Raw genomic sequence first — 14,616 nt, forward strand, 5'->3', positions numbered from 1 at the left:
ATGATTGCGCCAACAGGTCAGTGTAATAGTGCAGCACTCTTAAAAAAGCAAGTGTTTAGCAGTGCAATGTGCAAGGAATGTAAAAACCGTGTTTTAAAGGAATTCTGTGAGTAAATTGTCGCTTCTGCCTACATGAAAAGCGTGCAAGAATGAACCTAAAATTCATAAATAATGATTTCTTATGGCGTTTCCAAAATTGTTTATGGACCTGTTTAAGCGAAGAAAAGGCTGATCTCCAAAGTGAACTGACTGTTATTCAGAAGCTGCAGAAAGAAACTGAATCCGTCAAGGACGACTTGTTAGCATTACAACTCAAAAACAGCGAACTTATGGGCCAAAAAGACAGTGAATGCATGAACTACATCGCCAGAGATGATGAAAATCTGTGGATGCGGAGTGATACAAGCTGTGTTTCAAAAAACGGTAATGAGGCATCCTGTGAAGCAATGAAACTACAATCAGAGGTACCGACGACTAGAAATGAATATGTGGATCTTATTCATGAATAAAGCTGCGACTCAAACAAGTCCCAAAAAATGACCGATTCAAACAAGGAACTATGGCATTTGCGGAGGGGTACAAATACGAGCTCTCTGCATGTTGAGCATTGCACATCACGTGAATCAAAACAAAATGCAGACTCAGTAGGCGTAAATACTATGTATAAATGGACAAGTGAAAACTTCGAGATCAAAAGACGTCATAATATTAAAAGTGTAACTGAAAATGAATTTCTCATAACTGGCGATTCCATGTTGAAAAATGTCATAGTGCCAACATGTGAAGTTGAAGACCACCCAGGAATTATGTCCCATCTGCTCAGTAACTATTTTAAAAACACTACAAATTCAAGAGAAAACATCAAAAAAGAAGCGAACAAAAATTACAATGCCATTTTCATCCATGTTGGAACTAATTGCCTCCAAGGATACAGCGAAGAGGAAATTATCAACGAATCAAAAAATATAATCTGATCAGCCAGAAAAATTTACCATGCTTCCAGGATAGTGATCAGCAGAATCATAAACGTGAGGTCGGTGAGTGACAGTTACATTGATCAAATCAAATGCCGAATTAATGAGTGTTGTGACAGACTAGGTGCTATAGACTCAAATAAGTTTTTGATCAAGGAAGGTCTAGCCAAGGATGGACTGTATATATCTAAATACACTAGGATCGTTGACCTTCAGCAAAATTTTATGGATGTTTGTAGAATCATTAGAACTAAGGGAAACTAACATTTACTGGGGGGTATGTAAAAAAAAGCCTTTTAGCTGAACAGAAAACTGCTAAAGAGTGACTATGAAAATGTATGCTTAATACTATTAAAACAAGCGAAAATTCTTATTTGGTTCACTGGTATATAAATGGCTTAAATTATAAAACTTGCAGCAGCCTAAGCTACAAACTTGATGAGTTAGAAATTCTTCTCTCAGAATGTAAAAACATACAAATTATTTCTTTAAATGAACACTGCCTTAGCTCTAATACAATAAATATTTCAAATAAAATTAAAAATTTCAATGTTGCAAGCAGCTAGTGCAGGGAGACTCATTCACAACATGTGCTCTGCACAGCCAAGAGCATCATGTCGACCATTATTTAAAGACCAGAAATATTAACTGTCCCATCTTTAAACATCTTTGAGGTGGTTCAGCATGTTACAGCGACATTGTAACAAAATACTGCGCATATGGCTATGCTACAGAAAAAGTGTAACAAATTTTCCCGTGTACAAAACGTTTGTCGTATTTCACTGACAATGGTAGCCTATGCTAACATACAGTAGAAAGAACAATGCTAAACAGACCAAGGAGTAAGAGTTGACACAAAAAAAGAGCCATTCAGAACTGACTTAGCATTCTGACACAATAAGCTGACAGTTAATGTGCCATAACTTGACAATAGGTTACAGCTACTGGCTATTGAAATTGTACTATAACACCAGAAGCAGATGGGTGTGCGTGTGATAACTTGATTACTTGTGTGAACTACTGGATTGTAAATAGTAATCTTGGTTACATATGAGCATCAAACAAATTTACAACAAATGACTCACTATGGCATCATGTTACAGCAAAATTGTAACAAATCGCATTATGTTACAAAAAAATTGTAACTGAGTTTTCCATGCATCACTATATAGTACCAAAATTGTAACAAATTGCCCTCTGTTCCAAATTTTTAACATCTTCTGATAATGCTAAAATGCTGATGCACAGTGGAGACTACATGACACTTCGCCTGCGCATCAGCATTTAACAATTTTGTAACAAACTCTACTATAATCATAATTTTCCAGAAATATTATACATAATTGCCCCTTATATCTTCATGTTACAGCAAACTTGTAACATAATGCCTCATACATTTAAATATTAGTGCAAAATTTTAAAAAACTGATATATACATTGCCATGTTACAGCAAAATTTAGAAATTTACTCCCCCATACATTACTACTGACACATAAAATTATAGCAAGTTTTCCTTGTTGTATCAAAATTTTAACAATCTGCATCATATACAGGTACTTTACAGAAAAATTGTGTTGTAAGAAAATTGCAAAAATTTACCGAATGCAGTGTTATTCTACAGAAATACTATAACATATTTCCTCCTTATAGCAAAAGTGTAACGAATCGTCCCATACATTGTCATGTTATGCCAGACTTGTATCAAATGGTACCTTAAATCGTCAAGTTACTGAAAATGAAACGAATTGCACCACACATCACCATTTACAGCAAAAATTGTAACGAAGTGCCACATACATTGCTATATTACAGCTAATTTGTGAATTAATGACCCCTGTTATGGCAAAATTTTGACAAATTTCCTCTTGCATCGACATGTCACAGCAAAATTGTAAAGCTGATCAATGCACTTCCACCTAAGAAAAAGGAGACTTGCTCTGGCCAGTTGCAACTTATTCCTTCAAGCAAAAGTGATTAGTCTGCCACTATAGACTTGTCTACACCAGTAAGTCAAGACATGTTACAACAAGCAAAATAGTTTGTCAAAAGGATGATATCGCAGGTGTGGTCACTTGTCACACACCATTTGCTGTGATGTGGTAGTGGCATCATGTGCAGGTCACTGACCATGACCATGCAACATCACAATACAAAATGGCAGACACAATCTGATTGGCTAATTATTTTAATGACTGGTATAATAATGTGCCGATAATGATGCGATGGAGAAAAGGACAGTGACATATGTGATGTCATAAAGATGACATAATAAAGGTGACACAGCTTGTAATGTCATGAATGTGGTACTGACCTGCAGACATGATGCCATGGACCTAATTGTTTTGCTTCTTATGTAAAAGGTCTTGATTTTCTGGTATGGACAAGTCTCAGGTTGCTCACTAACTGCGTATGCCTGTTGCAGGAAGACATTACTTGTTACAACAAGTCTCAAACTGCTTGTGTAGCAAAGTGTGGGGTCAGTTGTTACAATTATGTGTAACAACGGTGATGTATGTAACTAATTTGTTGAAGTTTTGTGTAGCAATGATGGTATATGCACAATCTGATAAACAGTAATCAGCATGGATTTCTAGCTGGGAGAAGTACCGAAACAGCTGTACTAGAATACACAAAAGAAATAATCACTAAATTGGAAGAGGGAAATAGTGTAGTTGGGATAAATCTAGATTTGTCAAAAGCCTTTGACACTGTTGACCACAGCATACTTTTAAAAAAGCTTGAAGCTATAGGTATCAGAGGACCGGTAAAAAAGTGGTTCGAGTCTTATCTGGAAAAGAGGATGCAGGTGGTTGAAATTACAGCACCAAATATTAATCAAAAAATTAAACTAAGATCAGATCCAAGGGAGGTCACAGTAGGAGTACCTCAAGGAAGTGTATTAGGCCCATTGCTGAACCTCATTTACATTAATGATATTCAGGTGTCAGAGAGAAAAGCTATAATCATGCTATTTGCTGATGATACTAGTTTAATAGTTAGTGATATGAAGCAGTCATTGCACAGTACTGTGGACCATGTCCTACAAGATATACAAAAATGGTTTAGTGCTAACAAGCTAACACTGAATGCAAAAAAAAACTAATTATGTGCAATATGGAAAAATAAGTGAACAGGACGACCTAAATCCCACCATGGAAGGCAAACAACTTGAAAGAGTACAGTGTGCAAAATTCCTGGGTATGCACATTGATGAGAAGATTAATTGGAAGGACCATGTGGTGAACTTAGCACTAAAACTAAATTCAGCATGTTTTGTGCTTAGAATAATTTCAAGAGTTTGTAGTAATGACTGTACCAGATTAGTATATTTTGGCTATTTTCAGTCCATTGCATCCTATGGGATAGTATTCTGGGGAAAAACAAATTGTCGTCTAAATGAGATTTTCAAATTGCAAAAACGTGCTATTCGGATAATGACCCACAGCCCACCTCAAACACATTGTAGGCCCCTTTTTAAAGCGTTGAAAATTTTAACAATTCCATCATTATATATTCTGAACTGTCTGTTGGTGATCAAAAGAAATCAGGACAAAATGAAAACCAATACAGACTTCCATAATTACGGTACACGGCAATGTAAAGATCTCCACATACAAGCTGTAACAAGGACCCGAAGCCAGAAACACGTATGTAATCAAGGCATCAAACTTTTTAATGCACTACCAAAACATATCAAAGAGCTGGAAAATGAGGATAAATTTAAAACTGCTCTAAAGAACCACGTGCTTGACAAATGCTATTACAGCATAAGTGAATATCTCTGCGCAACTGTATAAAATATATGTTTAAGTTAATGTGACAAATGAAATTACATCAGTGCATAATAAATTATGTTATAAAAACCCTTATTAGTTGTATATTGTATTAAACATAAGATAGATTAGTATGAATTCAGCACAGATACAAATTTTGTAGAGATATTATATAGTTGTTAAAATGTACCCTGACAAATCCTATATCACAAATGTGATCATTGGGATGATAATAAATAAATAAATAAATATATATATATATAGAACGATTTCTAAGGTGTTCCTTAATGCTTGGGATATTATTTGGGATCCAACAGATGACACCCACTGTCAGGTTATGGCACATGCAGCCTGTCAGCTTCTTCTGTTAGAATACTATCTGAGACCCAGTAGCTGACAACCACTTCTGGTGTACTGGGTACTCTGTTGGAGATTTGTTGTAACATGTTGATAAATGGGGCAATGTGTGGCAATTTTGCTACAACGTAGTATATTTACTGGTAATTTACTGTAACATAGCAATGTATGTGTTAATGTGTTACAATTTTTGAGATAACATGGTGATGCAAGGGAAGATTTGTTACCATTTTACTGTAAAAAGATGATGTATAGGATAGAGTGTCATGTAATCTCCACTATGATAGCATAAGCTGGAATTATTAGCAAAAGATGGCAAATACATTATGCATGTGACAGTTTGTTACAATTTTCTGTAACATGGGTGACTTCTTACAACTTTGTTGAAACATGGTGATTATCTGAAAATTCCATTTGTAATTCAGTAGGTGACACCCATAGATAGGCTATGGCACATATAATGATAGGTTCTTGTGTTACAACACAGTTTTTAGATACAATAGCTGACACCCACTGCCAAGTTGTGGTACCTAAACTATCAGCTTCTGGTGTTAGAATACTATCAGAGATCCATTAGCTCACAGCCACTGGGAAGTATCGGCACATACACTGTTAGTTTCTAGTGTTACAACATAGTTTTAAGATTCAGTAGGTGGCTACCACTGTCGAGTTATGTACACTGTCAACATTTGATGTCAGTATACTTTTTAAACTCTGGATGGCTATATGTTTGTGTCAGCTATCACTGCCTTGCCTGCTTGGCATTGTAGTTTCCATTGTGGAATAATGTAAGTTAGAATTATCAGCAGAATACGACTAAAGTTTTGTAAAAGTACCAATTTGTTACTATTTTGCTGTAACAAATCGATTTGTACAGCAGTTTGTTACAATTTCGTTGTAACAATGAGTGATTTGTTACAATTTTGGTCTAATATCATGACATATAGAGCAGTTTGCTACAGTTATGTATGATACTTACATCCAATTGAGAATACTATTCATGATCTTGTAGCTGACATTGTATGAGGCGATTTGTTACAATTTTGCAGTACTATGTTCATGTTTTGGGCAAAGTTTCATGCAATCTCCACTTTGCGATAGAAAAAATTACTATTATCACCAGAAGGTGACAAACATTTTTTACTGGACAGCTGTATTACTGCAGCTTAAAGTTAATACTCTGAAATGGAGTCACTATAATGTTTGGCTGTCTTAGAAAATTAGTTGAAAGTTTGTTTCTTACCTACATGAATATGAATTACTACTGCTCAGCATGTTATTTCATCGAAATGTCTAGTAGTTTCCTCTGTGTGACAGCATAAGTCAGTCTTAATCATATGTACTTTAGCCCCTAAGTTAGGTGAGTGGTGCCATTTGAGTTTTGATAAATTATAAATGCAGCTCTTTTCTTTATTTAAAATGGTATACAATAATCAAACTATTAGCACTGGCAAGTGCATTTCAGGATGTAAGTTAGATCAGCGATAGCGCCATGAGTGTTATGTAATGTTATAGAATAAATGTGTATGTATCATAATATATAACATAGGGAATTTTTGATTTCCTTACAATAGGCCTGTTGTATGAAAATAAAACTCAGCGCATTTGGAAGTGTTGCTTAACCTGTAAATTACATCAATAGTGCCAATATGCAAGTCATATATAGGTTTTTGAAAATCTGTTAGAACAATTAAGTTATGACAACTGTTCCACAAGTGTTATGTATTTAAAATATTTATGTATTTTGATAAATAGTATAGACAATTTTATTTTAGTGCAAAGATCGAATTTTCATGTGTAATCAGACGTCTGTAATTATATTGGCATATTATGATAAGTAACCTATGTATATTTTGTTCTTGAAATCCATATGTATTTGATATATAATTTACTTTGGTGAAAAGATCATGTTTTAGAAATATCGGACTTTCCTCTCTGTATGGCATCTTGTCCATCACAGTCTTTGACCATGTTGTCTTGTGTTTACATTTCACATTTGCCACATCATGAAGTTGGACTTAAATATTAAAAATATGTACGGTTAGTTTCGCTAAGGTTAGGGAAAATCTGTCAGCTGAGAAGTATACTAGCACAGGTAAGTCCAAGATAAAAATGAATATGAAAGCTACATTAGCTGGTCCATATCATCAAGCAGATTTTTCTTGTGTAAAGCGTAATGCATTACCTTCTTCCCCTCCCCCCTCCTGTTCCCAGAGTTAGTGCTTGGAGAAGTGAAGAATACCTGAAAAAATCTGTATCACATTATGACAGTTTGATCTTTGTACCACCAGTAACATAGCCTCAAGTAGGCTTGAGATAAAAATACCACTATTTTTACATATTTTGACAAACATTACTGACAATTTAGAGGGGGAAATGGCGTAGTGGCACTTAATTTGAGAGTCCACAGGCATGTTTTAGGCATTATAGAAGACATGGTAATAACAATGAGGCATTTGAAAAAAACGTGTGCGTGTGTTCGCTGCTGATGTATTTTTTGATATACGTTTTAGACCCAGGTAAATTGTTTAGATAGCCTTGGCACCATAGTTCAAAATGCAAGGGTCAGCTAAAAAGTAATGGCTCCCTTTCTAATTGGCCAAAAATTTAAAACACAGCTACATGGGTTGAAAACTACAACACTGAAGATAAATTTATGACTTTTCAGTATAATCTCTATCCATTTTCACAAATACAGCAACCTGCTTTTGATGCCGCTGGTCCATAGATATTTTCACGGCCTCCTCATCTTCCAAGTGACGAGCTTCTTTTAGCTGCCTGAAAAGCTGGAAGTCAGATGGTACCAGGTCAGACAAGAATTTACATCCAATTTTCATTAACTGGTCCGTGGTGTGATGTCTGGTGTGTAGTCTTGCACTATAATGCAAAAGAAGAACATCCACTACAGCTTTTGTTGGTCTAACTCACTGAAGGAATGCTTTAGCCTGTTTGAGGATTGTGATGTATTGGACACAATTTACTGTGTATCCCCACTCCAACAGATAAGCCATAATCACACCCCTTGCACCGCAGAATATTATAGGCAACGCTTTCCTTGCCAGTCAAACAGTTTCTTCTGCTGTGAGCTTCTGTGATGCCATTTCATCAAGTAGTTGATTCTTCTTCAGTTCTTTCATCTTCTTTGTTTCGTCCTCAGTCATAATTTTTTCCAGAAACTCCTCTCTCTCCAAACAGAAATCCTGCAAGAGTTGGGAGGCAGTTTTGCTTCCTTTTCTGGGGAGAGTAATGTGACACATGTCATCTACAGTCGCCTGGTAGTCACCACAAATGATGTCATCGACTCACTGAATGTTGTGTGGATTCTCTGAAGTCACTGCTCTGATACTCTGCATTTCATCAGCTTGTGGTGATTGTCCTTCAGCTCCAATACAGTGGCAAACCCATTGTCTAACAGTCCTCCTGTTGCTTCACTACACAGTTTTCAGTCTTTCGTGAATGTGAATGGGAATTCCATCTTCTCCATTCAAGAATTCTGTCACAGAAAACTATCTTATACGAATATCGATATCAGCCATTTTGTAAGTGACTGCAGTACTGCCCTATGTTGATGTAGAAAGTTACTACTGCAGTAGATAAGAGAACAAGCTTTGCGGACTAGCGCCAAACTCAAATTTTTCACTGAAAGAAATTTATTTATGCAGCAAAAAATAGGAGGCATTATTTTTTGGCAGATCCTCGCATGTTTGTTTTTGAAACACTAGTAGAAAATACACTGGAGAGCCAAAGAAATTGGTACACCTGCCTAATACCGTGTAGGGCCCCCACGAGCACATAAAAGTGCCACATTACGACGTGGCATGGACTCGAATAATGTCTGAAGTAGTACTGGAGGCAATTGACACCATCAATCCTGCAGGGCTGTCCATATATCAGTGAGAGATCTCTTCTGAACAGCACGTTGCAAGGCATCCGAGTTATGCTCAATAATGTTCATGTGTGGGGAGTTTGATGGCCAGCGGAAGTGTTTAAACTCAGAAGAGTGTTCCTGGAGCCACTTTGTAACAATTCTGGACGTGTGGGATATCGCATAATCCTGCTGGAATTGCTAAAGTCCGTCGGAATGCACAATGTATACTACTGGCCATTAAAATTGCTACACCACGAAGATGACGTGCTACAGACGCAAAATTTAACCGACAGGAAGAAGATGCTGTGATATGCAAATGATTAGCTTTTCAGAGCATTCACACAAGGTTGGCGCCGGTGGCGAGACCTACAACGTCCTGACATGAGGAACGTTTCCAACCGATTTCTCATACACAAACAGCAGTTGACCGGCGTTGCCTGGTGAAACGTTGTTGTGATGCCTCGTGTAAGGAGGAGAAATGCGTACCATCACGTTTCCGACTTTGATAAAGGTCGGAATTTGTAGCCTATCGCGATTGCGGCTTATCGTATCGCGACATTGCTGCTCGCGTTGGTCGAGATCCAATGACTGTTAACAGAATATGGTATCGGTGGATTCAGGAGAGTTATACGGAACGCCGTGCTGGATCCCAACGGCCTCGTATCACTAGCAGTCGAGATGACAGGCATATTATCCGCATGGCTGTAATGGATCGTGCAGCCAACTCTCGATCCCTGAGTCAACAGATGGGGACGTTTGCAAGACAACAACGGTCTGCACGAACAGTTCGACGACGTTTGCAGCAGCGTGGACTATCAGCTCGGAGACCATGGCTGGGGCTACCCTTGACGCTGCATCGTAGACAGGAGCGCCTGCGATGGTGTACTCAATGACGAACCTGGGCGCACGAATGGCAAAACGTCATTTTTTCGGATGAATCCAGGTTCTATTTACAGCATCATAATGGTCGCATCCGTGTTTGGCGACACCGCGGTGAACGCACATTGGAAGCGTGTATTCGTCATCGTCATACTGGCGCATCACCCGGCGTGATGGTATGGGGTGCCATTGGTTACACGTCTCTGCCACCTCTTGTTCGCATTGACGGCACTTTGAACAGTGGACGTTACATTTCAGATGTGTTACGACCCGTGGCTCTACCCTTAATCGATCCCTGCGAAACCCTACATTTCAGCAGGATAATGCACGACCGCATGTTGCAGGTCCTGTATGGGCCTTTCTGGATACAGAAAATGTTCGACTGCTGCCCTGGCCAGCATATTCTCCAGATCTCTCACCAACTGAAAAGTCTGGTCAATGGTGGCCGAGCAACTGGCTCGTCACAATACGCCAGTCACTACTCTTGATTAACTGTGGTATCGTATTGATGCTGCATGGGCAGCTGTACCTGTACACGCCATCCAAGCTCTGTTTGACTCAATGCCCAGGCGTATCAAGGCCGTTATTGCGGCCAGAGGTGGTTGTTCTGGGTATTGATTTCTCAGGATCTATGCACCCAAATTGCGTGAAAATGTAATCAGATGTCAGTTCTAGTATAATATATTTGTCCAATGAATACCCGTTTATCATCTGCATTTCTTCTTAGTGCAGCAATTTTAAAGGCCAGTAGTGAATATGAATGGATGCAGGTGATCAGACAGGACGCTTACATACGTGTCACCTGTAAGAACCGTATCTAGACATATCAGGGGTCCCATATCATTCCAACTGCACACACACCACACCATTACAGAACCTCCAGCAGTTTGAACAGTCTCCTGCTGACATGCAGGGTCCACGGATTCATGAGGTTGTCTCCATACTCGTATACATCCATCTGCTCAATACAATTTAAAACAAGAATCTTATGACCAGGCAACATGTTTCCAGTCACCAACAGTCCAATGTCGGTGTTGACAAGTGAGACGTAAAGCTTTGTGTCATGCAGTTATCAAGGATACATGAGTGGGTCTTTGGTTCTGAAGGCCCATATTGATGACGTTTCGTTGAATTGTTCACACGCCGACATTCATTGATGGCCCAGCATTGAAATCTGCAGCAATTTGCGGAAGGATTTCATTTCTGTCACACTGAACAATTCTCTTCAATCGTCGTTGGTCTCATTCTTGCAGGATCTTTTTCCAGCTGCAGCGATGTCAGTGATTTAATGTTTTACTAGATTCCTAATATTCACGGTACACTGGTGGAATGGTCATATGGGAAAATCCCCATTTAGTCACTCCCTTGGGGATGCTGTGTGCCATCGCTCATACACCGAGTATAACACCACGTTCGACCTCACTTAAATCTTGATAGCGTGCAATTGTAGCAGCAGTAGCCGATCTAACTACTGCGCCAGACACTTGATGTCTCATATAGGCGGTGCCGACTGCAGTGCCAAATTCTGCCTGTTTACATATCTCTGTATTTGAATGTGCCTGCCTATATCAGTTTCTTTGGCGCTTCAGTGTAACTTCAAGTAGGCCTGAGACTTAGACTAATAAAAAAGCTGTATTAGGCATTCAATAACATCGATAACATTTCTGTAGTGTAGAACATCATGCATTACCATCTTTTCCCCTAAAACAGTGCTTAGTAAAATAAAACATTACTGAAAAGTATCTAAAAATGTTAGATTATAAAATTTCTGTCTTTGTATTACTAGTAATCTAGCCTCATATGGCCCTAAGTTCGAATGCCAATCCCTTTACGTATTTTAACAAATGTTACAGACCATTTAGATGTGAAAATGACATTGTGGCACACAATTTAGGAGTCCAGAGTTATGTTTTAGGGGTCAGCTGAGATTTGGTAATAATCTCATGACGCTTGGTATAAACATTATGTGTGTTGGTGGCTTTTATTGACATATATTTTCGAGGTGGAAATACTGTGAGTTATACTCTTTATGTATTTTGACAGTCATTTTAGATGTGGAATTAACATTGTGACAATTGACATGCCAATTGTGTGTGTGTGTGTGTGTGTGTGTGTGTGTGTGTGTGTGTGTGTGTGTGTGTGTCTGTGCGTGTGTTTGATCAATATTTGCTGTGGTTTGGATACATTTGAACATTACACCACTTTACACAGTTCAGACTGTTCACACACATTGAAACATCTTTCCCAAGGTTGTTCAGATACTTTCGAACATGGCGACATTTTATGAAATCCAGACGATGCTTATGTATTTCTGATAAATGCTATGCATGTGGAAGTCCTTTAATACGCCCTTTACATATTTTTTTATTCAGATGTTTTTCAACATGACACAAAATTCAGACTATCTGGATTCTTTTGATCATGGATCCGTGATGGTTGCTAGCACAAGTGGGCTACTTTTTCCATATTGGATATTTTTTATTTCCCACTAGCACAATTCAGCTACTGGGCCATCTTGCAGCTTTTGTATTTCCACCACTGCCATCTTGCATTTTCGAATTTACTGCTAGCGCCATCTTGAATTTTTGAATTTCCTGCCACCACCGTCTCGAAATTTTTGGCGACTGCTGTGCTGACTAGCGATGGCTGCTTGAACTGTTGGCTCAAATTCCTATAGGTATTCCAATTATGACAGTGTCATCTAGTACTACATACATTCTCTACAAACCTGTAACTGAAACAAAACATTAAACAGTCAATGAGCAGACGTTGGGCACACCAACCTGGAGCGTCGTAGCCAGGGAGCCATGTTGATGCTGCTGGAAGAGGCGACAAAACGATCCCCAACGGTGTCTACGATCGCCTGGTAGCGATCATGGTGTAGGGTGAAGAAGAAGAGGCGGTAGGCAGAGCTGAAGACAATGGTGGTGACAGGCAGGTTAGCAGTGATATCAGCGATGTCACTATGGTTTTCGTACAGGTCGAGCACACCGGCCAGCCCCTGGCTGAGAAGCAGCGCGAGCAGCGACCATGTCAACAGCGCTCCAGGCATGCCACGGTTCACCAGCACGCCCATGAACCGCACCATCAGGATGTTGAACTCCATGTAACGTGATGGTTCATCCACATTACGCAGTGCATTGTACACCCGCCGTAACATGGCTGCCACTGCTGCAACTAGGGAGAAATATGGGGTTGTCACAAATTACTGGCCGATTTCATGGTGTTATATCATGCTTGGGCAAACGAGCTGCAATGAAGCTGTTCCATCACGTATGCAGGGTAAATGAGACAGGTTAAATATCCCCAGACATCGAGAAGAATGTAATAATCGCAGTACCAAGTAAAGTGGCTGCCGACAGCTGCGAATGATACCCTGAACCAAACTATCAATATAGTAACTCGTGGTTGCAAACGCCAACACAAATTATTCACAGAAGAATGAAAAAACTGATAGAAGCCAACCTGGCGTAAGATCAGTTTGGGCTCAAAGAAATGTAGGAGCACTTGAAGCTATACGGAATTTTCGACTCATCTTGCAAGATGGGCTGAAGAAAGGGAAACTAACAATTACAGCACGTGTACACTTAGAGAAGACTCATGCTCTAGTGGTAGTGATGTAGACCAGTGATTGAAAGACACTGAGTCCGTGGGTTCGATCCCAGCCACTATTTAAATTCTGAATAAAATATATCAGCAATGGCAGCCAACAAGTTCTGGTTCAGAGAATCACTCCATTCTGCCAATGGCTTTGTCAAAGACAACGGAAGGGAAGGGGTTTATTACCCTTTGGGTGCGAAACTGCTCCTAAAAGGCGGAAGAATCAGCAATGATCTACGGCATGAGGACGCAGAAGGCAATAGAAACCACTGCGCTCACTACACATGATGGTTATCTACAAGACCTATCGCCTGTAATAGAAAAATTATTCATAACGATCTCTCCATTGACAGAAGTGAAGTGAAATGCAAAGAAGATAAGGATTGCTGCTCAAATGAGTACAGGGTAATATCAACAACGGCAGAAAATACTTTAACTGGAGTAGGATTCGTTACGAGTAGAAAGATAGGGCAAAGACTGAGTTGCTGTGAACAGATTAGGGATAAGGGATAAGGTAGATTTCATCAGAACCAGCAGCAGACCAATGCTGACAATAATAGTTCAGATATAACTGCGAATATTAAAAGCAGAAAATGTAGAGACAGAGAAAGTATGTAATGACAGAAACAGGTAACTTGGTATATAAAGGAAGATAATTATCTAATAATCATGGAGCATTGGAACATGACAGTAGGCAAAGAATAAAAGACAGCGTTAGGAGAATTTGAGCTTGATTGTAGGAATGAGAGAGGAGAAGGATTAACTGAGTTCTGAAATAAATACTCCAAAAATCACAAGAGAGGAAGGTATGCTTGGACAAGGCCGCTAGACACATAACGATCCGAGCTGGATTACATCATGGTCAGACAGAGATTTCACAGCCACTTGCTTGGAAGGCGTAACCACGCTCAGATAATTAAAGACTCAGATGACAATGTAATGATGATGATGAAGAGCAGAGTGATCCGTAAGCTAATCATGTTGAAGAATCAATGTGGAAGAAGTGAGGCACTGAAATAGTGAGGAATGATGATATGCATTTGAAGATATCAAAGGCTGTAGATACTGAGATGATGAGTATCATACAGGTAGTGCTGTTGAAGAGGAGTGGATATACCCAAAACGAGAAATCACAGAAGTGGGAAGACAAATATTAGTACAAGA

General features: G+C 39.0%; 1 protein-coding gene across 1 annotated transcript in view; it reads right to left on the minus strand.

The window, feature by feature from the left end:
- LOC124623081 (odorant receptor 83a-like) overlaps positions 1-13,012 on the minus strand; it is a 64,878-nt gene extending 51,866 nt beyond the window's left edge. Inside the window, exon 1 of the mRNA XM_047148873.1 lies at positions 12,636-13,012. Within this exon, the coding sequence (XP_047004829.1) occupies positions 12,636-13,012 (377 nt within the window). The remainder of the gene's footprint in view (positions 1-12,635) is intronic.
- Between the last annotated feature and the right edge of the window lie 1,604 nt (positions 13,013-14,616).

Source organism: Schistocerca americana, chromosome 7 (genome assembly GCF_021461395.2).
Source record: "Schistocerca americana isolate TAMUIC-IGC-003095 chromosome 7, iqSchAmer2.1, whole genome shotgun sequence".
In the NCBI taxonomy this organism is placed as follows: Eukaryota; Metazoa; Arthropoda; class Insecta; order Orthoptera; family Acrididae; genus Schistocerca; species Schistocerca americana.